Raw genomic sequence first — 27,995 nt, 5'->3', positions numbered from 1 at the left:
CGCTCGCGGTACTGCCGCTTGGACTGTCGTCGCGTTAGCCCACTACCACGCGATTTAAAAAAAAAGCTCATCGTTGTTTATGGTCAATTTTAAATTTGGAAACTAGTGAGGTGCAAGTGCTCTGGATTGATTCGTGTAAAGTGCGAGGAGCTTTTTGTTGAACTGTGGTGTGTTGTGTGTGATGGTACTCAGCCGCTCTATTCGTTGAGAGTGCAGCATGAGGGGTACAGTTTGTCAGTTTCTGCTGTTGGCGCATGCGGTCTGTGCCATCACAGGACCTAGGGTGAGTGTAATTATTATATCTTTTAATATTTGTCATAATTATATATTTATTATATTCATTATATAATTTTGAAATTAGTAAATTTAATAAAATTTATAACAAGACATTTAAAATACATGTGTAGAAAGATAAGAAAATTTAATGTAAATAAAATATATATGTAATAAATATAAAAAAATATTACGTGTATTTAAAAAAATTACGTGAATATAAAAATGAGATATTTATGATCACTATACCTAATTATACATTGTACAATTATTGTCAGGGAAATACTTATATAAAAAATAATTATTAAAACTTAATATTCCACAAAACTGATAACAATACCATATAATTAATTATTTAAGGGATCATTTTAATCCTAAAACTCAGCAAAGTATGTACGAAATTTTATAAAACGAAAAAGTGCCTACAATTTTCTCATTTTAAACATTGTACGAGTACCTACTTTTTCTAAATTGTCGCAACGGAGAATCGATCGCGAGATCTCATGTCACGCAACATACTTGTACACGCGTTAGGCAGAGGCAACAATTAACTACAACATATATATCGATAATTGCAATTACTTTTTCTTTTTTCTTTATCTCTGTTGTACATCTCTTTGTTTTTTGTCTTTTAAAAAAAATAGAAATCTCTGAAAACATCACTACATTCTATAAAAAAAAAAACAAATTGTCTATGCTATTAAGCATAAATATTACCTTATAATGAAGCTGTTATATAGGTATTTGGTATTTTTAGTAAGTAAACTAAATATATATAAAATACTAATTTTATATTATATTACAAAATATTTTTAAATGAAGTGCAGTCGAGTTTGATGCCATGTCTCGACTAAATCTATATTTGGCTGTTGACTGTTGGTTAAATTAACATAAGAATCTGTAATGGCCTGATACTAGTAAGCATGACCAACTTTTACTCGCGACTTCATCCATTTTAACGGGGTTCACTGATAGGGACAAAAGAAGTCTTTATCCTTCTTCATCCCTTATAGTATGTGTATAACAAATTTCATAGTGATTGGTTAAGCCGTTAACTTGTTAAAAAGACAACAAACAAACTCACTTTCACATTTATAATATTAGTAAAGATAGTAAGGCTGGCCATATTTTTATTCGAAATTATTATCTGCCACAACCGCTGTGTGGTCCCGGCATAGAATGGGCCAATCTTTTCTTTCCCGTGGATGTCGTAAGAGATGACTAAGGGCACTTAACAGTCGAGGGATAGACAGCAGCGTCCCTATTAAAACATCACCAAAACCTTGCCAACTCGCCTGCCAAGCGTGGCAACTACTGACAAAACCCCCTAACAGATGATGTTTATATTCTGCAGTGAAAAGTTAACAGCTGATATGGTATGGTTTGATATATTTACCATAAATTAGATTTTTAATACAAATATTTTACCTAACCCCTATAAGAAGATGTAGCTCTCTACGGTACACAAACCGATAGCTTACCATAATATAAGTTTCCCTACTTTTAGAAAAACTCCCAGACCACATAAAGTACAAAGTCTATTCCCCTAGTTCCCTCTTGCGATATCCTGACAATTAAAAAGGAATAAGTCTGATTAAAATAGTTAGTATATATTTATGTTAATAGAAATTATATTTTTAAATTTATTATTACATTTAGCATATTTTTTTAATTAATATAATTATTTGCAAGTAGCTATACATTCAGTATTGTTAAATACCATTACATAATACAAACACTGCAAGCTCTCAGACTGTTATGTCAACCACGAGCGAGAGAGCGTCATATCCGAACACCCGCCATTTTATTTATACACCATTTATAAGCTGAAAGCAAATGGAATAAAAAGTAGTATTTTAACTTTATAATTATATCATTATATTTAATAAGATATAATTATAATGAAATAATGATACTATGCTTAATGTAGAATTAATTCGTAATTTCCGTTAAATTTATCGCTATGTTTTTTTTTTTAGTATTATGTAAATAATATATAATATAAAAAAATATAAATATAAAGTACGTAATAATTTCAAAAAAGTAGAAAATTAATTTGTAATTTAAAATACAACGTTAATATTGTTAAAAATAAGAGTAAGAGATAAGTGAGTGAACTTTGAAATTCTGTCCAAAAATTATAAAAAAATTATATATATATAATTATCTTACCATTTCGTAAACTAAAACGTAAAAGTAGTATTTTAACTTTTTAATTATATCATTATATTTAATAAGATATAATTATAATGAAATAATGATATTATGCTTAATGTAGAATTAATTCATAATTTCCGTTAAATTTATCGCTGTTTTTTTAGTATTATGTAAATAATATATAATATAAAAAATATAAATATAAAGTACCTAATAATTTTAAAAAATGGTCAATTTATTTCTAACGTAAAATATTATAACATGAAATATAATAGTAAGATATAAGTTAGTGAACTTTGAAATTCTGTCCAAAAAATATAAAATATGGGGTATTTTTACCATTTCGTAAACTAAAACGCATAGACAAACGTAAGATTTTTTTTTTATAATTATAATCAATGCTAACTCTGTAATAGATAACTTTTATTTTCGTGTAAATAGTCTTTTTATTTATATATTATATATACATATTTATTTATTTACCAGAGGGAGACTTTGTATAAAAGTCGTTTGCTTGGGTACCTCTGTTCCATTTGTGTTTCAACCGTGAAGCGGTTGTGTTTGCATGGCTGTGTTTCAGTTTGAAGGGTAGGATATGGCGTGAATTTACATGGTACAGAGGAATAACACCTGAGTCCTCAAGAATGGCAACGCATGGAGGGTATCATAGGCGAAACAGTATACTCTGTTATGTCCATGGTACTGCTCATGTCTATAAGCAATGGTTACCACTTTCCATCAGGTTGGCCGTCAGCTTGTTTGCCATTCTAAGTTGTATAAAAAAAACATTTGTCAATATTACTTACTAATTATACTTTCACACTTTCGTTTCGACTTTACAGTCATACTGTGTACAAGTATGTGCGTCGCCAACAGTTGGTTGAAAAGTCATTTTTTCGGACAGTTCTCAACAGTGGATAGTCCTTCTAGATATATACCTATATTGGCATTGTGGTCCCGGCATAGAATATGCGACCGTGGGTGTCGTAAAAGCCGCCTAAGAAAGGACGAAGGATGGACAGCAGCGTCTCTCTTAAAACATCTCTAAAGCCTAACTGCAGTTGCCAAGCGTGGCAATTATTGGCAAAACCCCCAAGGGGGCGTCTTTTTTTTTAATGGGCGATAATGGAATAGTAGCTCCGCCTGCGCTAACAGTATACACTGGCGGGGCACCAGTAAGGGATGATAGGTAAGGATGAAAGCAGGTCAGTTGGCCCATAGTGATGAATTCATAAAAAAATAATCAAGATGGTTTGCAGGGGGCACCGCGTGGAGGTCGACCTGATAAGTAATATTGTTAGCAATGGGGCAATATTATATTGTTAATATATTGTCAGCAATAGTCCTATTACTAACAATCCCTTTCCCCCCAATTGTAAGTCTTATGTTCAGCAGTGAACAGTGAAAAGCAGATACGGTGATGATGATGATATAACCTATATAGATTATTGACTTTTATTTTGGAAAAATTAAAACAAAATCGGATCGAATGTCATCAAAATTTGTTTAGCACCTTAAAATAAATTCAGTAAAATACACATGTATTTTTATTATTACGAAGAACAACATATTATAAGAACTAAACCTTAAAACTATGTTTAAAACTAAATTTTTTATTTAATAGCTCACCAAACTCTGAATTTAGATAGATAGATAATTTAATGGACGAACATCTTATATATATACACACAGACATACTTACAATCAACGTGCCTATTTAATTAACCTTGCTCTGTTGATACTTTTTTCCAAACTAATTAACCAGCAGTTGTATTCTTTTATTGCTTATTTACCACACGGTTACATAATTAAGAGATTAATTAAATTACAGAATTTACACTGTATATAAATAATTTAATTGTGACATTCGTAAAATCCTTCCCAGTGTTATAAAACAATCAACAATGGCGTCAGAATCCAGTTGATTTAGTCATAAACCATTCATAGACAATATCACAGATCTTTTTTTTCTGTAATAATTAAAAAAAAATCTCCTTGGTCTATGGTGTCACCTATTATGCATTAAACAAGAGTTTCAATTACTCGCAGTGTAGGGTCACATTTTTCGAGCTTTACAAGGCTAGACCGTATTTGATACGTACAAAATGTGTTAAGAATTGATCTATTGATTTTTTAAAATAATTGAACAATTTTCATTGTTTCTGATTGATTAATTATTTAAAAAGTTGCCATATAGTCCCGTCGTAGAATGGACCACCACTTCCTTTTCCGTGAGTGTCGTAAGAGGTGACTAAGGAAACTTAATAGTCAAGTAATGGGTAGCAACTACTAAACTATCACCAAAAACTTAACTTTTTTTTTTATAAAACTTAGCATGGCAAACAAGCTGACGGCCCACCTGATGGAAAGTGGTAACCATCGCCTATAGACATGAGCAGTACCATGGACATAACAGAGTATACTGTTTCGCCCATGATACCCCATGCGTTGCCATTCCTGAGGACTCAAGTGTTATTCCTCTGTACCCAGTAAATTCACGCCATATCCCATCCCTTCAAACTGAAACACAGCCATGCAAACACAACTACATAACTGCAGTTGCCACTCTGCTTGCCAAGCGTGGCATCTACTGGCAAAACCTTCCTTATTGGGGAGATTTATGATCAAACAGACAGAAAGTAATAAACGATTAAAAAATTACGTTACTTCTTTTATGTATTTTCATTTTTTTTTGTATATATATTTTTTTATTTCTTTTTTTAGATATGTGTCAATATCTGATGTTATTAGTGTGTTGTAAGAGATGCAAATAAATTATATATTTATTTATCTATGTAAAGTACTCTGTTAGCGAATTAAAACCTCTAGAATTTTTTTTTATAACATAAGGAACAAACAAAGATACAGCCCACCTGTTGGTAAGTGATTACCGCCGCCCATAGACAATCGCAATATTAGAGAAATTGCAGGCGCGTGGCCTACCATTTATAAAGGAATATTCTCTGCTTGATGGTTTCATTGTCGCATCTATTCTGCTGCTGAGAATATGTTCCGTACTTTGATAATGCGTATATGTGACACTTAAATGTGCCACTAACAAAAAAAATTGTGTTTATCTATATCTTGTTTTTGAATTTTGAAATACTGTTTTTATTAAATTTTCACTAATACTTTAAGCAGTTAGATCAATTTTGAAGTAACCAGAAATATTGGAAATTATTATTTTTTTAGATAGATAGATAGATACTCTTTATTGTTTCCTCCAAAAGATTACAACAGTAAACCTGCTATAAATATAAACAATTACAAGAAATAATCACAATGAGAAAACAATGGGCGACCTTATCGCTAAGAGCGATCTCTTCCAGGCAGCCTTTGGAGGGAAAGGAGTAACTATAAACTGTTTTAATTGGAGGATTGATTATTATTAATTGACAGTTACCTTTTTTTTTATTTAATGAATGAATGGAATTGTAAACCGGTCAGCGCTATCGATATATACTAGCGGTGCACCATCAAGAGATGATTAGGTGAGGGCGAAACTAAATCAGTTGATCCATCGCAACGAATTCAACTAGAATTAGCCGCGATGGCTTTCAAGGAGACCCATTTAGAAATCGGTCTAATAATATATATTGCTAGCAATGTGAATTTTAGATCTTATATACTAATAATCCCTTTCCCCCTTACGATTATCTTTGGCGATATATCGGCTCAATCAATCCACACGAAATTTATCATTATTTAACTTTACATTATTTCTTACACGTAACATGAGGAATGGAGAAGAAGGCTACTCTAGGCTACTCTTTATCCCAACCAGTGAATATATCCTAGACAGGAAGACGAAGTCGCGGATCACAGGTAGTAATGAAAATAAAAGAGATACACAACTTTGTCACATTGTTGGAGCATCACGTATAACACCCGAGTCCTCAGGAATGGCAACGCATGGGGGGTATCATGGGCGAAACAGTATACTCTGTTATGTCCATGGTACTGCTCATGTCTATAGGCGACGGTTACCACTTTCCATCAGGTGGGCCGTCAGCTTGTTTGCCATTCTAAGTTGTATAAAAAAAATCACGTGAAATCTCTCAATTATCGTGTTGGATATCATGTCGATATATTAGAATTGAAAGTTGGTCATTACAGTCTAATTAGAAGCGTCGCGGTAACGTAGCGCAATATAATTATGATGAACAAGTCTTAATCACCATTTTTATCGTATTTTTAAATGATGATCAAAAATATAACTAACTCATAAAAGTACACTATTATCAGAATAGCCGGTCTAGCAGTTCCTTCAAGAAAACTCAACTACCAGCTGACTGAATTCCCATAATGGGCGTAAATACGACCATTACCAAACCAGACACCAGCTGTCCCAATGGTGTACTGCAAGGTCACTTATATATATATATATATATATATATATATATATATATATATATATATATATATATATATATATATATACAGTGTCACACGATATACTGGCTGCGTGCCATGTGTCCTTAGTCCTCACGCCCTAGAGAGATAGATAAACTACTTATTTATTAAGAGATACACAAAAAAATATAATATAATATATATATATATATATATATATATATATATATATATATATATATATATAGGGGGAGGACGGATTGTTAATAATGGGGATTAGTAGCCCCACCCTGTCAGGTCGATCGCAGTTTCCCCCTGGAAACTGCCGTAGTTAATTCTTATTGAATTCGTCACGATGGGCCGACTGACCTGCTTTCATCCTCACCTATCATCTCTCACTGGTGCCCCGCCAGCGTATACCGATAACATAAGCGGTATTACCATACCATTTTCACCAATAAAAAAAGCTATTTATATAGAAAAAATACATATATTACACCCACAAGAGGCTCGGACAGTACATTTGAGATATTCGTGAAGGCACATAAAGTTCTCTTCACTTTTTTAATAGACTCTCATACATAATTTTCACGTTATTTAAAGCAAGCCAATTGCGGCCATTATCTAAATAAATTGTTCTTATGCCATTCATATTTACATTTTCCATTCGTTTGAATAACGACGCGTTACATCTCTATTCAAATATTGTGGAAACAAATTAAGTGGGTGTCCCCCATAAGAATAGCATATTTTCGAACATAACAAATTTTATTTATTTATTACATCCACTGGGTGAGCCTTACAGTCTTCCAATACGCTCACCCAGGAAAGCATGAGTACAATAACGTACAAAGAGGAATATTACACAAAAATTTTAAACAAAAAATAATACAAAAATACTCAACTGAAACAAAAAAACGTGTGAACACAAATACTCTGTGGTCACTTGACGAATTTATTGTTATTATTATAAAATAAAAAATTGTACTTACTCTATCACAAAAAACAAAAGTATTATAATAAATATCTGACCGGTTAAATTTAATTAAAACTAATAAATAATAATTTAATATTTTTTTAAATATTCCTCTCCATCCTAAGGTTAAGGTAAAAGAGTCAGTGGATGCAGGTGGCTCAGGACCGTTCTTTATGGCAGTCTTTGGGGGAGGCTTATGTTCAGCAGTGGACGGATAATGGTTGAAATGATGACGAATGATCCTACAGTTGCCTGGAAAAGATCGCTTTTTAGCGATAAGGCCGCCCATCGTTGCCTCTTTATTATGTTTTTATGTAATTAAATATCCATTTTATTTACACACATATTGTTAAAATTTATAATCTGTGACATTCTTTGAATGGAAAAATAAAGTGTTTCCATTCATTCAATAACTAATAAGAAACACCTGAGTCCTCAGGAATGGCAACGTATGCGGGGTATCATGGGCGTAACAGTATACTCTGTTATGTCCATGGTCCTGCTCATGTCTATAGGCGACGGTTACCACTTTCCATCAGGTGGGCTGTCAGCTTGTTTGCCATTCTAAGTTGTATAAAAAAAAATTAACTGTGTTTTTATTATAATTTGCATGATTTTAATACATAATTTATAAACTGACTAGATACTACGCATCTTAAAATTAAGAGTGTTTTGATGTCTAATAATTATAATACAGTTGTATTTAAATTAAAGATATTCGATATAAAACACTAGTTTACTTAAGAACTCGTGCATGGGGGATATCATGGGCGAAACAGTATACTCTGTTATGTCCATGGTACTGCTCATGTCTATAGGCGACGGTTACCACTTTCCATCAGGTGAACCGTCAGCTTGTTTGCCATTCTAAGTTGTATAAAAAGAGAACTAAAATATGTTTTTTCATGTAGTAGGATTCTTATTAACGTAACACTAAAACTGGCAATTAATGCTCCTCTCCATTCAGGATTTCCAGGAATAGATCTCTTACAGAGTTAAGCTCCAAATCCAAAGTAGAAAAGAGCATCAATGTCTGCTGATAGAGCGATGCACAATTTTTATACATATTACAAATATATTATTACAATATAATTATAAATAAACAATAATTAGGCTATATTAAATTTATTGATATTCTTGCTATTCTTATGGCGTGCCCCCTCTTAACAGAGCGGACATCTCGAATATGTGTTTATGTAAGAGCAAATTATGCGAGTCGCGGATGTAATGAATAAACATGCGCCTTGAACTTAAACAATGGCCGCGCTAGAAAGTTGAAGTGTTTGACGCGTAGAGATCTGTAGCAAACTAGCCGCCCCGCCCCGGCATCACACACCCGTACTTTTTTCCATATGATATTTCATTTTCTTTTAAACAAAATTTAACAACAAAAAAGAATTAGCACCCGTACTGAAGTGATGCGTGTGAACAGACATTTGGCAATTGATTTTTTTTTAACCTGTTTATAAATTTATTTACAAGAAGAAATAATAACAAAATATTACTTAATCCAATATAACATTAAATATTTAAAAATATATATATTTAAAGATAAAAAATTTCTTTGAATCACTGTGATGCGTACTTGTAAACAGACATTTGGCGATTGATCTAAAAGATATGGATTTTTATTTACTATATATTAGGCTTGGGGGGGGGGGGGGGGGGGGGGGGACTACCAGTCCCATTTCTAGCAATGTTTTGTCAGGTTGATCTCCACGTGGTCCCCTCTGGAAACCATCATACCGAATTCTATATGTATTCATCACGATGTGCTAACTGACCTGCCTTTTTCTACCTAATTCTCACCTATTATCCCTCACTGGTACCCCGCCAGCATATTCCACATGCGCGAGCGGGGTTATTATTCCATTTTTTTTTTGGTCGATGAAAATGGTATGGTAACCCCGCCTGCGCTAACGGGATACGCTGACGGAGCACTAGTGAAGGGTGATCGATGAAAATGAAAACAGGCCAGTAAGCCCATCATGATGAATTCATCAGGAATTAACCATGATACTTTCTAGGGGAACCACGAGGAGGTCGACCTGGTTGGGTATATTGTAACTCGCATTGGACTCGTTTTACCGTTAACTGTCCACTGCTGAACATAAGCCGCCCGCTTTAGGTAGTTTTGTCATTAACATAGTGTTACAAGCAACTGCCATACTTGGTAGGCGGGTTAGCGACTGCCGTTAGGCTTTGGTGATGTTTTATAAGGGACACTGCTTTCCCACTCTCGAGCATTAATTTCTTTTAAAATTGTGTACTCGCCTCTAACGACACCCACGGGAAAGGAAGGGGTAGCCTATTCTATGCTTAGACCACACAGTGATATAAATATAGATATAAATAAATACAAATATAGAAGAATGAAATGCATCTTATATGAAATCAACAAATAGGACGTATGCACCGAGTGAGATGCGCAGACGCAGCCGAGGGGTGAAAGTAGGTATTGTTCGCCGACGCACGCAAGCCGACAATCACCGAGTATTATCGACCATAGCTAAAATGTTTTACGCGATAACCATAAACAAATACTACGCGATTATCATTCTAGAAAAACACTGTGTGAAATATGTCAGTAGGTGAGTAATTGCATTTTAAAGTGATACTTAGTCCATCGCTGTCATGAGCTCAACTAAAAATAGTGAGTTGATTGATTAATTGATTATTTGGGATTCTAATTTGGATATATACATCCCAAATACTCCTATATTGGGGGGAAGGATTGTCAGTAATGCGCACTATATACCAGTAATACCAGAGGGAGACTTTGTACAAAAGTCGATTGCTTGGGTACTTTTGTCCGATTCGTGTTTCAACCGTGAAGCAGTTGTGTTTGCGTGGCTGTGTTTCGGTTTGAAGGGTGTGATATGGCGTGAATTTACTGGGTACAGAGGAATAACACCTGAGTCCTCAGGAATGGCAATGCATGGGGGGTATCATTGGCGAAACAGTATACTCTGTTATGTCCATGGTACTGCTCATGCCTATAGGCGACGGTTACCACTTTCCATCAAGTGGGCCGTCAGCTTGTTTACCATTCTAAGTAGTATAAAAAAAAACTACCAGTCCCATTGCTATTAATATATCCCTGTCGGGTCCCCTCTGGAAACAATCGTGCTGAATTCCAGGTGTATTCATCACGATAGGCTGACTTGCCTTTTCATTCTCATCTATCATTCCTCACTAGAGACCCGCCAGCGTATGCCTTAAATGCATTTTTAAATCGATTTGGAGAATTATTTTTTATCTGAAAGAACATACTTTCAGATTGATCTTATATAAATTTTATCATAACCGGTTCAGCAGTTCTTTTTTATTGAACTTTGTGTTGTTTTTTTATAAATCAAAATTTTAAATTACTAAGTTAGTTCAGCACAGCACGACGTAGAATTTGAAATCTCTATCTGTAGGTTGATTATTGAAAAAATGTTAATTTTTTTACTCTATCAAAGTATTCTAATTGTATTTGTACCTATTTGTTTTGTGTTGATTGACTATGCATGTATAGAAATGAAACTGTGTATTTTATGTAACCAACATATGTATATTAATATGATCGCTGTGCCCTTCCAGGGCTCATGTTAATACTGTACCTCTAATGCTTAAGACCTATATTAATACAACATACAAATGCAGGAGGGAAAGGGATTGTTAGTATTGGAGACTAAAAATCTCATTGCTAGCAATATACTTAACCAGGTCGACATCCACGCGGTTCCCCCTGGAAACATGGTTAATTCCTGATGAATTCATCATGATGGGCAAACTGGCCTGTTTTCATTCTCATCTATCACCCTTCACTGGCGCTCCGCCAGCGTATCCCGTTAGCGCAGGCGGAGTTACCAATCCATTTTCATGCAACAAAAAAAAAAACATGAAAATGCAATAAATGATTGAATTGAATTAAAAAAAAAACAATATTTAAGTCTATTTGTAATGATTTCAACTCCGTATTTCAATTGTTAAGCTATTACAATGTTGTTTATTAGTGAATATTGAAATCCAATGAAAATTAATCCAACATAAATAGGTACTTACAAAATAGAACGACACTCATTGTCCGATATTGAATGGCACTCGATCAGCTGTTTCGTAAACATCAGCGATGACGGTGAACTTCCACAAATTGTTTGAGCAATTTGTACTGTGGTTACGTTGATTCGCGACTGACTCTTGGCTTGGCCACAACAGAATATCAGTGTTTTGCTCTTTTGAGGGCAAAGCAATAAACTGAGTTGTGACCATTTTGTGTTACTACGGCAATAATATATTTTACTGTTTTGTTGCTTTTTTATTTTCAGTCTTTTATATCTTTTACTGTGTGACCATTTGTGTGTTAAATTATCTATGGCTTTTTTACACGAATGAAGGAAAGGAAAAAAAGTGAAATTGTTGATTTATATATTTTGCTTTTTTTTTTCACTGTCATATCCCACCCTTCAAACTGAAACACAGCCATGTAAACACAACTGCTTTTTTATTTTCATTCTTTTATATCTTTTACTGTGTATTATGTGTAAGTACAAAATGGGTTACGTTGTACCTAATACTATTGTTTAAATTAGCAACAAATAGATTTCATTTGTTATACATAAATACTTGTTCTACTTAAGTAGACCGTGCTCAATCCACGGTCACTTTCTGCCATCATACAGCTCACCACTTCAAGGAGTTCTTAAAAAAAAAACAAAGTATAAAAAACTAAATAACAAAATTAAAAAACATACTTAAGTATTTACTTATATTTGTTGTTAGTTGCAAAAAACTGATGGATCCAGTAGATCGTAAATAAATTATCTATTTTTTTTACATTACATTTTCATACAACTTACAATGGCAAATATATCAAATGATCAAATCCACCTGATGGAAAGTGGTAACCGTTTTTAAATATAACGTACAGAGTCTTTCTTACATTATGGTTTATATTTTAATTAATTTTTAATACATTACTTCTTTTATTACATTTTTTGTCATTTAAATATTCAATAACTGTATAATAGTATTTTTCTAAGAGAAAGTGAAATAACTTTGATTTAAATCTCTCTATCGGAAGATCCTTTATTTCTGAAGGTAACTTATTATTAAAATTAATCATTATATCAGCCTTTAACTGTCCACTGCTGCCTCCCCTTTGGTGGGTTTTAGTAGCCGCCGCGCTTAACAGGCAATTAGGCTTTAAAGATGTTTTAAAAGGGAAGCTGCCGCCCATCCCTCGCCTTCCCTTAGTCGACTCTTACGACACCCACGAAAAAGGAAGGGGTGGCCTATTCTATACCGGGACCACAGGACTATATATATATATATATATATATATATATATATATATATATATATATATATATATATATATATATACTATAAGTGTTGTCTAACACTTTCACCGGTATTATGTCGATTTGTGTGCAAAATATTCAACTCGACTCGTACACTTATTCGATAGTAAATTGCATCAGAAAAGCAAACACGTAAACGAATTATGTCATACGATTCGCACACGTCTTAAACGAGAAAAGAATATTTACATACGAGAATAGGTGTGAAAGTATTCTTGCACAGCGATGACGGGAGTTACATTAATATTCATAATGTAAACTTGTTTTAATTTTGCTTACAATTACTAGTATTATATCACTTTTTTTTTATACAACTTAAAATGGCGAACTAGCTGACGGCCCACCTGATGGAAAGTGGTAACCGTCGCCTATAAACATGAGCAGTACCATGGACATAACAGAGTATACTGTTTTGCCCATGATACCCCCCATGCGTTGCCATTCCTGAGGACTCTGGTGTTATTCCTCTGTACCCTGTAAATTCACGCCATATCTCACCCTTCAAACCGAAACACAGCCATGCAAACACAACTGCTTCACGGTTGAAACACGAATGGGACAGAGGTACCCAAGCAATCGACTTTTGTACAAAGTCTCCCTCTGGTGATTTATATAGCATTTGCGGTTTTTAATATTATTTCACGTCAAATAGTATTACTTAATACGCAGCTGTTTATTTTTACCCGAAGGAGAAATTACTATATGGGCAATTTTGGCCCTCCGAACAAAAATGTTATTAACCGCCTATTTTCAAAAGTCAGTCGTCCTAATTTTGCTGCTTCTCATTTTTGCCGTTCTGTACATTTGTCCATATTACTAACTTTCAACCTAAAATAATCTCACTATATTCCAGAATAACGGCCGTATGGTTCCGATATAGAATAAACCAATCTTTCCATTCCCATGGTTGTCGTAAGACCCGAAAAAAAAAATTTTATAAATTTAAAAATTGTTAAGACAGGTAAATTAACAATAAAATAATTAAAAACGATGTTTTTATTTTTTTTATTTTTTTATTTATGGCAACAAACAGTCATTTATAAAAATATTAATACAAAAATACATTAAAGTTTTGCAACAATCGACCTACAATACCAATGACAGTATTTTAAATATACCTATGTGTTTAATTTACAACAAAAAATTATAACCCTTCACTTTTCTAAAAAAAAAAAGAAAGTACTTATAAACGGGTACAACATGTTTGGATCTATACGGCACTTAAGAAAGTTTTCCTAATGTTTTTAATTCATAATTACAAACGTACCTATCTAAGCAATTTGGCGCCCAACTAGACTCGATTATAGCCCCGCTCGTCACTATCGAAGGAGAGGCAAAAGCAACCGGTACAAACAGCTTTCGGTTTCGACCGCGCACATAACGGTTACATTGTGGCAAAGGTCAGTGATTCCTGCCGTCATCAGAGATCGCACTTATGCTATTCATGTATTACTCTCACAGCTGTTTATGTCACGATTAGATAATTTTTGTTATACTTAGAACATGCATAACCAGTCACGACACTTTAATGTTTTTTTTTTTTATACTGACATTTTATCTTCGAATCTAATTCTAGTTTTATATTTATTAATTAGTTACTATAATAAATATGTTTTTATTAGTATAATTTAAGTTTTTCTGTCTAAAAATGTATTAACATATGTATAGGTTATTTTAGTATTTATTTTAATAAGATACTTTTGATAAACTATTTTTGAAAAAAAAAGTATGTTTTAAATCTAGCTAAATTCATGTTCTTTTAGTCGTAAAATTTTTGGAGCTCTGTTACGCGATTATCATTGACATCGTCATTTTTTTATCATTTAAGCCGTTAACTGTCCACTGCTGAACATAAGCCTTCCCCATGAGAGATGTTTTGCCAGTAATGACCACGTTTGACAGGGGGGTTGGCAATCGCAATTAGGGCTTTAGAGATGTCTTAAGTATCATTGACATATTTTAGATTTTACACCAGGATATTATCTTTAAAAAAGGCTTATGTATACTCTAAGACATATCTTTGCGCCCTGAAACCTTCACTCGTGATCCTGGAGTGGCCATAAACAATTTTGGGGTGGTCATACTCGCGCTTCCTTCTTAAATATTCTGTTTGAAAAAGAATGTAGTCTTTTCTCTCCACATAGTCTATATCTGATATAATAAAACCGTATTTAAAAGGTGGCTGTACATAAAAAATAAATAAAGGTAAAAAATTATACTATTTTTGGCTGTCTGTATATATTTTAATATAATAACTACCGGTTTAACTTTCGTGTAATTAGATCGAGAAAGTTCGACTAGTTTAACGTAAGTTAAACCGGTAGTTGCTACATAAAAATATAATGTCTGTCGATAGGTTAATTTCGGCATCACACAAAAAAACTACTACACGAATTTGGATGCGGTTTTCACAGGTGTGTCCTTGAATATCCAAAATACAATCTGAATGTTTTATCTTAAAATCCACGGAGGTAAGGTAGACTTCCAGAGGGAGACTTTGTAATACGAATACTTTTTTATAGGAATAACATCTGAGTCCTCAGGAATGGCAACGCATGGGGGGTATCATGGGCGAAACAGTATACACTCTGTTATGTCCATGGTACTGCTCATGTCTATATGCGACGGTTACCACTTTTCATCAGGTGATCCGCCATCTTGTTTGCCATTCTAAGTTGTATAAAAAAAAATATATAAAAAAAAGTATTTGATACAAAAATCACTTTTGTGTTTATCGTACATTTCTAATACAGAAAATTCAACAATGGCGGGCTACGTGTGATGTTTTATAATTATATGTCGTTTCCACAAATGATGAAAGTCACTTTCGATAGTCACCATGTTTATTAATGTTATTGCCTGTAAACATGTAGGTGTAGGTAGGTAGTGCCGCTTACAAATTGTCTACATTTATCGCTAGACATCACAATTCTTACTTACTTATTTATAAAAATGTTGTCAAATAATGTTGAGAATTTAATTTGGCTCATTGTTAAAACGACAACAAAAGGACTTAAAATATTTGCTTTTTATATACAAAAAAGCACTTAAAACTAGTTTTAAAGATTAAATTAAGCTACTCTATGAATTGGTCAAAGATTTTGTAATTCCTTAATCTTAGAAGTTGGCACTGAAAACTTTAAATACGTTATACCAAGTCTATGCTTAAAACATAGAGAAAAGGATTAGTTTGTGATCACGTGACCTACAGCTATAAAAATTTTTAAAAGTATGTAATAAACTTTTATTTATTATGTAATTTAGTAATATGTACCGTATGCAATTCAATAATAAAGTGACTAGAAATAGAGAAGAGTTCCCAAGAAATTCAAAGATCATACATTAAACATGTTATGTTACTAATATAATAAAATTGTAATCGACGATATCTAGATAAATAGAGATATTTAATGTCTTAATAAGACTTTTATTTAAGAAATAATACACGGAGAGTCATCTATATATTATTTCCAGCATCACACAAAACCTACGCAACAAATTCGATGCAATTTTCATACTTGTGTTTCTGAAGTTCTAACTTAAAATATGATGTATGTTTCATCTTGACATGTCTAAGGATAAACAACATAGAAGACCAAAGAGAGACTTTGTACTTAAATCGATTCCTTAGGTACCTTTGTCCCATTCGTGTTTCAACTGTAAAGCAGTTGTGTTTGCATGGCTGTGTTTCGGTTTGAAGGGTGGGATATGGCGTGAATTTACTGGGTACAGAGGAATAACACCTGAGTCCTCAGGAATGGCAACGCATGGGGGTTTTAGTATTTGAGAAATCCACGTACAGTAGTAAGAGAAAAGGCTAGTTTGTACATAAAAATAATAATGATAATTTTCCACTCCACAAAACCAGACTGCCAACGCATTATAATTGCTGGCATCAAAGGTACCTCACTCATAACTAGGTGGCATTTGCATTGTTTTGAATCGTCTTCTCATGTTCTTAAATTAAAATGACAGAGAGAGCACGATGACAATGCTACGATATTATCACTAGTCTTATTTTATCTTTTTTTATTACATTTTTTCACCTGTTTATTTCACATTCGCGCCAAAACAAGCACGGTTGACATTTTTTTTTTCTAAATGAATTTTCTCGAGGCTTTGACATCTCACATTGAATGTTTCTGACATCTGCACATTTATAACTCTAGCGTGATGTGAACTAATAAACAGTTAATTATGTGTTATTGAGACGTATAAATCAACTTCAAATTAGCTGTTATGGCTAAAATATTTTCATTATAATTCTATTCATTGAGTTATGGCGGTGAAATTACAGAGTACAGAGGCATAATAAAACCGTAGGTCTCAGGAATGCTACATATGGATTAACGTATGAGGTGCGGGGTAGTATTATGAAAGTTGCAATGTGTTTCATGATATCCACAGTCCTATCAATATTTATAGGGGACGGTTACCACTTTCCATCAATTGAACCTATAGGTTCTATAGGTTCTTTTCATTCTAAATTGTGCATATACTGTGACGGCCATAGTATGGCTTGTACATTATTATTCTTTGTCTACAGTGTTTTTTTTTTATGGATGATAATGGAATGGTAACCCCGCCTGCGTTAACGGTATACGCTGGAGAGGTACCAGTGAGGGTTGATAAATGAGAATGAAAAGGTCTGTTAGGTCAATGTAATGAATACACTTGGAATTCAGCACGATGGTTTCCAGGGGGGACCTCGTGGAGGTTGACCTGACAGGGTATATTGCTAGCAATGGGACTAGTAGTCCGCATTTCTAAGAATCCCTTCCCACCAGCACTACGGTATTACGCCTCCGAACCCTGTAACTTCACTGCCATATCCCACTCTTTAAACCGATACATAGCCATGCAAGTACAACTGCTTAGCGGCAGAAACACGAGTGAGACAGTGGTAGAAAAACGACTTTCATACAAAGACCACCTTCAATAAGGTTGTTAAAACATAAACGGAAATGGAGTATTCAATTTTTTAAACTATTTATAATAACTGTTGGCGCATATCAAACACCTCGGATGAAGATCGTACGCATCAGTAAGAAGAAAGCGCATTCCTGCGCCGGCGCAAACGAGATCTCCAATACTATGACGCTACCGTACATCATGGCGGTATACAATGCTGTTATGTTCAATTACTTATTGGAATCGTTGAAAGAAATTATGTGTCTGTTGTTTCTAATTGAGCTTGTTCATAAAACATCTCGTGTTTGAAGTAAAATTATAATACAATTTTGTTGTCTCTAAGCAATAGTCTAAAGAGTACATTAAGGTATATATATATTTTTTTATTATTTCATTTGATAAATATTTAAAAGTAAAAAATTAGGCACAAGAAGTACGCAATTGATGTTTACTTTCATTATCATATCGGTCTTTAACCGTCAAAATCAAATGTTCTGTTCCTTTCTAAATTCGCTTGAGTTAGGTGTTTTTATTGCTACTGTCGTTTCCCCGTTTTGTTCTTGGCAAAATACCCTAATATCGGGGTGAACGCCACCAAAGAGAGAAAAAAAAATGTTCTATCACATTTGAAGTCGGGTATTTTATGGGCACAATCTTTAATTATAATATTATACTTCGTTATAATGATGGCCCAGTTTACATTTTTACAGTCATCAAGTCAAAATTACATACAGAGATAACTAAATTATTAGTAATGGGGTCTAACTAAAAACCAGAGAGAGACTTTGTACAAAAGTCGATTGCTTGGACACCTCTGTCTCATTTGCGTTTCAACCGTGAAGCAGTTGTGTTTGCATGGCTGTGTATCGGTTTGAAGGGTGGGATATGGCGTGAATTTACTGGGTACAGAGGAATAACACCTGAGTCCTCAGGAATAGCAACGCATGGGGAGTATCATGTGCGAAACAGAATACTCTGTTATGTCCATGGTACTGCTCATGTCTATAGGCGACGGTTACCACTTTCTATCAGATGGGGCGTCAGGTTGTTTGCCATTCTAAGTTGTATAAAAAAAAACCACTGCTATCAATACATCCTATCAGATCGACCTCCACATGGATCCCCCTGGAAACCATCGTGGTTAATTCTAATAGTATTTGTCACGATGGGCTAACTGACCTGCTTTCATAGTCACCTACCATCCCTCACTGGGGTCCTGCCAGCGTATATCGATAGTGCGGACAGAGTTAGCATTCCATTATCACTAATTAAAAAAAATACTAAATTATTAGAGTCTACTATTCTTGCGGAACCCTAAAATGCATCCAAACCACCATATAATACAAATTCCATTAAAAAAGATGCAATATACATCTCTATTACTTGCATTATAATCAAACTTAATATTTTCACTTATTGACGAAACCTCAACACTTGTTTGCGAAATACGTCATTTGCTTGTGTCTGTCTGCTTCATAAATAGCCATTTCCCTTTTAATTCATACTTCTCTTACGTAAGTGTCGAAAGGAATTAACGCAATTGTATTTTATTATTGAAAAGTGCTTCCCGTTATATGAAGTAACAAAAGAGTCGGTACCTCTTAACTTTCAACTTAAAGTCGATTAAGTAACTTATCTTCGGTTAGAAACTTAGGGTTATTATGAAATGACATATTACTTCCATTAGTTTTGTATATATTAACTTTAAAGTTAGCACTTAAGTTATATGGTAATCGGTAAACTATGGCATTTAATTTATTTCATATTGGCACATTCCCATTTGATTAACAAATCTTTAATCACCAGAGGGAGACTTTGTACAAAAGTCGATTGCTTGGGTACCTCTGTCCTATTCGTGTTTCAACCGTGAAGCAGTTGTGTTTGCATGGCTGTGTTTCGGTTTGAAGGGTGGGATATTGCGTGAATTTACTGGGTACAGAGGAATAACACCTGATTCCTCAGGAATGGCAATGCATGGGGGGTATCATGGGCGAAACAGTATACTCTGTTATGTCCATGGTACTGCTCATGTCTATAGACGACGGTTACCACTTTCCATCAGGTGGGCCGTCAGCTTGTTTGCCATTCTAAGTTGTATAAAAAAAAAAAAGTATTTACATTCGCTTTAATTCATGAAAATATCAAATGTATTATAAATCTATTTTAGGTATTGAAGTGTCTTTTTCTTTTATGCTACATTCCCAATTTGAAAGACAGAGACAAAACAGTTCAATGGCTAATATAGATTTTAGTCTTTATGAATAAAAGGGTTTAATAATACTACTAGTAAAGTATATAGGGAGTCACTGGATGATGGTGGCTCAGGACCGTTCCTTATGGCAGTCTATGGGAAAGAACTATGTATAGCAGTAGACAAATAATGACTTTTTTATGCTACTTAGAATGGCAAACAAGCTGACGGCCCACCTGATGGACAGCGGTTACCATCACCTATAGACATGAGCAGTACCGTGGACATAACAGAGTATACTGTTTCGCCCATGATACCCCTCATGCGTTGCCATTCCTGAGGACTCGGGTGTTATTCCTCTGTACTCTGTAAATTCACTGCCATATCGCATCCTTCAAATCGGAACACAGCCATGCAAACACAACTGCTTCACGGTTGAAATACGAATAGGACAGAGGTTCTCAAGCAAACGACTTTTGTACAAAGTCTCCCTCTGGTAATGGACTGGGATGATGGCGATGATAGTATTATATTATCTGTGCTAGTACTTATATCTATGTTGATGCTCAATATTCATCACTTTCCACCAAAATCTGATGAACCAAGAAGACTTATGATTGTTATTGTATTCCCTTGTCTCTTTCTGTTACGCGAGGTTGGCTTTCGTAATCATACAGCCATATGTCTTTCACTAATCATCATCTTCCTACCCTTATCCCAATCATTTGGGGTCAGCATAATATGATTTTACCATATTACAAAAAGATTTGGTTTTTAGTTTTACGACCGGCCACCTGCCTGACGTCAACCCTCTTTTATTTCTTTCACTAATATGCATCACTATTCATTAGACTGAACTCTTTTATATCCTGGAGATTTGACATCCAGATGGTTTTATAATATTATGAATAATACGCATTGGTTATATGTATTTTAGTCAGCTGTATTAAAAAAATCAATTGCTCATTACAATTTTTATCTGATAATTACTTTTGTAATCGATGGTTATTTTTTTTTATTTTTTTATATATTTTTATCTATTGTATTGTAAAATCTCTATTGTACATAATTTACATTGGACACATTATTAAATCGTTTTTTAATATACAATAGCGGACTTGTCATAGGATAACTATTACAGTCAATCTTTGAGAAGCTGAAAGAAACTAATGAATGTTTAAGGATAAACATCATACCGCTAGTTATTTATTGTTCATTTTTTTAATTGTTAAAATAGTTAAATGTAAAAACTCTTATGAGTCTTTTTCCCTTGTTACAGTCAGAAAATGAGTACGATAGAAGAAGACAAGTATCACTGGGCCATCCAGGTTTCAGTGAACATCAAACGAGATTTGGCTTGAATTCGCCGCTGCAGAACTTCCAGTCGCAAGGCTCTCTACTCAGCAGCCCATCACCGAGTCCACTTCAGTTCCCTCAACCGATCTTCTCACAGCCCCAACCGCAGCCATCATTCGTGCCTCCACAATTCAACAATATTCTGCCCAATCCTGCCATTCCGACAAATGTTGGCATCCAAAATAATCTGCCCTTACCGAATAATAACGCGTTCCAATTCTCTCAACCACCAGTCAATCCACCTACTCTTCAGAACAACTTCCCTCCGTCGAATTTGAGACCACTACAGCAAAACCAAAATGTACTTCCGCAACCAGCTCCTACTTTGCCTACTTTCCAAAATAACGGGCCTCCCATTGCCCAAAATGCACCTTCTTTCAATCACAATGCTCCTAGTAATACAGTAAATATACAGCCAAGACCAACGCAGCCAGCTTTTCTACCAACAGTTCCAGAATCACAAAACCAGCCAATTTTCAATCACCCGAATCCTATAACTATTCAACCTGCACCTAATCTAGCCCCACAAAACTTAAATTTAAACAATGCACAAATCCCTTTCCAATCTAATTTAGGTCAAGCGCCGCTCTTCTCAAATGGACAGTCATCTCAAATACAAAATTTCTTTGAGCAACAGTCTAAAGAAAACCTTGAGAAACTAAAAGAGCTTCAAGAGAGACAAAGAATAATTCAAAAGCATCAGGAATTTGTACAAAAACAGCAACAGAAACAGCAAGAGAAAGTAGAGAAATTACATGAAGAGTTCTTAAGTAAACAAGCAACAAAAACTATACCAACTGTTTCAACGACAGAAAACTATCAGAATTTCTACACCCGTAGCCAAGATAAACATCGACCAATCTTACCTCATGAGACAGATTTATTTAGAAAAGCTTTGGAAATTTATGAAAAGGAGCATCCAACAACTACAACTACCACTACTACAACGACCACCACGACTACACCCGCACCGACACCTAGGTACAAACCTAGACAGAAGCCAAAGCCCAGAAATCCTCCACAAGATAGAAAAAAGCAACAACTCTACAATGAAATTAAGAATTTACTTGAAGAAAGCGAGACAAAAGGTTTTGATGATAGTTTAAGAGCAAAAAGTGTAGCTCTTTTACAGAAACCAGACATTCTCAAACAGTTAAAAGTAGCATTAGCAGAGAATCCCGAAGACTTTAACGAAAAGAACTTTACGTCACGGGAAATCTCTTTAAATGGTCAAAAATTTGAAGTGATTAGAACCACTAATCCTAATTTGATTCCAAAAGGAGCAATAACTGCAGACAGCCCAGCTAACTTGGCACAAATTGTAGCTAATACCCAAGCACCACAGAAAGAAAGTCGTATTTCTTTCGAAGATTTGACAAAAGGTGTATTGCCTCCTGGAGCAAACTTTGAGCTCATTAAACAATCCGATAATGGCAAACTTGAGGAAGTCTCCAAAATACCCAACACACTTCAAAATAAAAAGAAAGTTACATTTGTTTTCTTAGAAGAGCAAGACGATGGCTCTTTTAAAGTTAAAGGCGTTAAAGCTAATGGTCAACAAACAGAAGAAGGACCCGAAGTGGAAAATATTCTAAATAAAATAAAGAAAGGTGAAATACAGTTGCCTGGAAAACTATCAAATAGTATTTTAACTTCCACTACAGCTAATCCTACGACAGAAGCGAATGACTATGTAGCTGAACCATCTCATCTTCCTTCGAGTTACTCTAGTTTTATCACAACATCTAGCCACGGAACAATAGGTCATAATCTTGTATCACATACAACGCCAACTCCGAACACTTATCGAAGTAGTGTAAGCCAATCTACGAGACCCACTCAACCTCAAACACAGACATTCGCACCATCGACTCGAACAGTATCTACGACTGAAAGATATATCGCCAAATCGACTTCTCCTACCTACGATTTTACAGCGAATAGAAATAGTCACAGTTCATCATCACTTTCTACACCCTCATCTTCCTTCCCGAGCTCAACGTTTTCGAGTATCATCAGTACAACGCCGGCTTATCGACATAATACTCCAGAAGACCTTGTGGTAATAGGATCCAGTGTGGTTCCACCAACAGTGGAAATAACCAACGCACCTTTGAACTACGGAAGGCAAATCAATCCTGGACTTGTCGAAATCTTAAAAGAGAACGGCTTATTTGCGACTGCTAAATACTTGCGTCAATCTGGATTAGACACGATTCTGAACGAGACTGGGCCGTATACGATTTTTGCACCGACCGATAAAGCGTTCAGAACGTTATTGGTCCAACTTGGCGGTCCCGATAGAGCCGAAGAGAAATTCCGTGATAATCCACGTCTGCTCAGTGGCGTAAGTAAATTAATCTAAAATTTATAACAACAAAATTACATCTGTCTGTAACAAACTAAATAAACCTACAGTTTTCAAGTTCAATTATTAAAATTTAAAGTAATATTGCCCCTTTTTTTTTTGTTTATTTTGCTCATAGTCCAATAAATTTCATACCCCCGCTCATTTAATTTTAGTTTTCATATTTCAAATACACCAATGAAGCACTAAATAGCACAACGTGTTACGAAAATTAATGACCTATGAATAAAAGCTAAATAAAAAATAATCAGCATCTCATATTCCTTTTAGCTGCTCCTCCATCACGTGATTCCCGGTGCGTTCGATATCGCATCCCTACAAGACGAGATGACTGGGGTATCTCTGGCAGGAACCCAACTGCGTGTCAACCAGTACGATATGCATGACGTGGAGTGGAATGAGGTGCGAGTGACCACAATCAACGGTGCCAGGGTCTTGGAAGACAAGAAAGACATTCACATACCGCAGGTATACTATTTTGAACTCGAATTTTCTTTTCCAATCTAGGTACTATGCAAGTTTAATTTCATAACTGCAGTAGTTTAGGCTCAATTATTTATATATATATATATATTTTTTTACTGAAAGCTAATTGAATCGTAACCCTTCTATATAGAAACTGTTGGTTTACGCTGATCGGGGTAAGTCATGATAAGAGAGGATGAAATCAAATCAGCTGACCCATTGTACCGATATCAAGTAAATTTCATCTTGATAGTCTTCAAGATTGATGACGTAAATCTTGACCTGATAGAATATAATAACAATCAATGGAGTCACTAGCTTCCGTTACTAACAATCCTCTCTCTCTCTCTAATATTTAGATCTCATCAGCTGGCAACATTATAAGGAAGTAATAAATTTATATACTTCTTTGGTCTAAGTGAAGACCATACATACATAGATGTATCAATTTTTTAATGTTTACTATTCCAGGGCATAGCTCACGCAGTAGACCGGGTGATGTTCCCGCTGCCAGTCGGCGATCTCGTGCAGACACTGCAGGCAGACAGAGATAGGAGGTTCACAACGTTCCTGAAGGCAATACACGCGAGTGGATTCGCTGACACGCTTGCAGGTACATCAAATTTTTTAATAAATTTTATATAGAAAAAAATACTTTTAGATAATAGAAGTTATGTATATTTAGTTAGATTCTACGGTTTTTTTTAATGGATGACAATGACCCCGCTTGCGCTAACGGTATACACTGGCGGGGCACCAGTGAGGAATAATAGGTGAGATGAAAAGTTAAGTCAGTTAGCCCACTGTGAAGAAAACGCCAGGAATTCAGCACGATGGTTTCCAGGGGAACCACGTGGAGCCTCAACCTAACAGAATAAATAGCTAACTATGGAACTGGTAGTCTGCATTACTAACAATTCCTTCCCCCCAGATTCTATGGATAGGTTAGGTATTTATAATTTTTAGCGATTTTAGAGACTTTCTTAACAGATCAGTGCTAACCGTCACTGCCTTCATGTAAATTAAGACTTGCTAGTTCTTAACTTAAAAATTTATACCGATTTCAAGTTTGAATTGAAAAGAAGGGATTGTTAATAATCGAAACTATCAGTTTCATTGCTAGCAATATACAACACCTCATATTTACCGCCAATCGTGTTCTCCTGGAGATCATCATGATTAATTCCTGATGAATTCGTCACGATGAGCCGACTTTATCTTCAGATATTCTTTTAATGGGTGATAATGGAATGGTAACCTCGCCTACGCTAACGGTATAATGCTAATGGGGTACCAGTGAGGGATGATAGGTGAGGATGAAAGCAAGTCAATTGACTCTTCTTGATAAATTTGTGAAGAAAGAACCACGACAGTTTCGACTTAATTGTCATGTAAATTGACCGAAGAGGTTATATTGCAAGCAATGAGGCTGTTAAACCCCATTACTAACAATTCCTTTCTCCCCTATTCTCGTTTATTATCCCTTACTGGTACCTACCACACCATCAGAAAACACTGACTCAGACGCAGTTACCATTCCATAAAAAATATCAACTTTAAAGTTTATAATTGTCCCTTTATAAATGCATTTTTTTTTTGTACATTACAGAAAGCAAAACCTACACAATTTTCGCGCCAACGGACGCGGCGTTCGCGCGCCTACAACCGACCGAACTGTCACGGTACTCAGAGAAAGCGGCAGCGCGCGCACTCGTTGCTAGACATGTTCTGCCAGGCACGTTGTACAGTGCCGGCATGAGGTATTACCAACTGAGGAACTCCATGGAGGATGCCAAGCCGCTGACGTTGCAGAAGAACGCCGGTGAGTTCATGGTTACGTAAACGAAGTATATATATATACAATACTATCGATATATATATATACGAATTTGTAAATATATCTTTTCGGATAAAAAAAGAACTTTCCAAATCGGTTAAGATCGTTGCCTGGTTCCTTATACATAGAGTATCCTAATTTTAGAACCCGACCATTAGTCCGACTGTTTGATAAAAAAATAAATAAAACAAATCTTTAGAGACAAAATCTTTATTTCGCAGGTCGCATCAAAGTGAACAATGCACAAGTGATAACCCACAACATACCTGCAACAAACGGCGTCATCCACGCCATAGACAATATCCTGTGAAGTGCGCCCGCGCATCCACTCCCGCCAAATTAGCTTCAGTGAAGCTTTCAATTGTCTATTCTTCGAAATTATATTCTTATAACTTTTGTAAACAGAATTTGCAATGAGCGACGCTTTAATTTTATTTTTTAAAAATATAATAAGATTGTAAATATAAATTTTAGACTAAGAAATTAATTTATATACATGTTAATGTTTTTGTAAATAAATCTAATAATATTATTATACATTTGTTTTCTTTTTGAATATTCACCAATAATTAAAAAACTACCGCCGCTATTAAAATTGTTTATAGTACCTAAATCGCCCGCAAAATTTGTCCCGTAAAAAAATAGGAATAAACAAAAAAAAAAGAAGGAACAGAATAAGTGGTTTGACTTTGAAATATAAACAAGCAGACATGGATGACTGGCTGTATGGATTTTGCTCTTCGCCTGTCCATTTTGGACGAATTTTAAAAATACAACAACAGACATTCGTGTCTCTACCGTGAAGCAGTTGTTTGCATGGCTGTTTCGGTTTGAAGGGTGGGATGGATATGGTGTGAATTTACTGGGTACAGAGGAATAACACCCGAGTCCTCAGGAATGGCAACGCATGGGGAGTATCATGGACGAAACAGTATACTCTGTTATGTCCATGGTACTGCTCATGTCTATAGGCGACGGTTCCACTTTCCATTAGGTGGGCCGTCAGCTTGTTTGCCATTCTAAGTTGTTTAAAAAAAAAGAAATGGCTACTTTTAGATGGTAGATGAATATAGGCCATGACATGAGAGTATGGATGAATGGCAACAGAAAAAAAAACATTTATTCCTCAATTTAAAATTTATTAATAATCACACACACAACAATAAAGTTAAGTACACTTCTACACCATGGAGCGTCACGAACACACCATATCTCAGTGATTCTCAACCTTTTTTTTGTTGCGGCACATATTTAACGATTTCAAAATTTGGCGGCAAACAAAGAAAAAGATAAAAATTATTTACTTACTACAACACACTGCATAAATAGTTTATAACAAAAATTTTAAATATTGGCAAAATTTGGCGGCACACTTTTAAAATTTGGCGGCACACAAAAGTGACACAGTGGTTGAGAATCACTGCCATATCTATTCCAGTCTTAAAACTTATTAAATCGCTTACTTATAATGTATCCCGTGTAATATTTTCACCTGACTCGACTTCAGATTGCAAACTAGCAATCAATGCACGGTTATTTCGCGATCAATTGCTAATTGTCAAAAATAATCGTTTTACGTTACACGATTGTTTCCTTATTCTTTCTTATGACAATTAGAGCCACTAGCGTTCATGTCACAATAAAAAAAGACAAAATATCAATTTTTAATTATTAAGTCGCCAATAACAAGGAATTACATAGAAGGAATGATAAAATAAAAACTGTAAATCGTGTGGCCTCGTTTCTTCTTATGCAAATAT

General features: G+C 34.8%; 1 protein-coding gene across 1 annotated transcript; it reads left to right on the top strand.

Moving 5' to 3' along the window:
- The first annotated feature begins 23 nt into the window (after positions 1 to 23).
- On the top strand, positions 24 to 26,770 carry LOC113513837 (uncharacterized). The gene is made up of 6 exons (XM_052901905.1): positions 24 to 283; positions 21,489 to 23,912; positions 24,204 to 24,401; positions 24,870 to 25,011; positions 26,008 to 26,220; positions 26,457 to 26,770. The coding sequence occupies exons 1-6, from the start codon at positions 218 to 220 to the stop codon at positions 26,543 to 26,545; spliced, it is 3,132 nt and encodes a 1,043-aa protein (XP_052757865.1). The 5' UTR covers positions 24 to 217; the 3' UTR covers positions 26,546 to 26,770.
- Positions 26,771 to 27,995: the final 1,225 nt, after the last annotated feature.

Source organism: Galleria mellonella, unplaced genomic scaffold (genome assembly GCF_026898425.1).
Source record: "Galleria mellonella isolate WM207_F2 unplaced genomic scaffold, CSIRO_AGI_GalMel_v1 utg83, whole genome shotgun sequence".
Lineage (NCBI taxonomy): Eukaryota > Metazoa > Arthropoda > Insecta > Lepidoptera > Pyralidae > Galleria > Galleria mellonella.
Note: the sequence above shows the minus strand (reverse complement) of the source record. Positions and strands in the feature narration are given on the sequence as shown.

Bases quoted from the DNA above. Each gene is read 5' to 3' on its own strand.
- LOC113513837 (XM_052901905.1), top strand. From the start codon at position 218: ATGAGGGGTACAGTTTGTCAGTTTCTGCTGTTGGCGCATGCGGTCTGT. The intron at 23,913-24,203 runs GTAAGTAAATTA...TATTCCTTTTAG, and splicing joins ATCCACGTCTGCTCAGTGGC to CTGCTCCTCCATCACGTGAT. The intron at 26,221-26,456 runs GTGAGTTCATGG...TTTATTTCGCAG, and splicing joins GACGTTGCAGAAGAACGCCG to GTCGCATCAAAGTGAACAAT.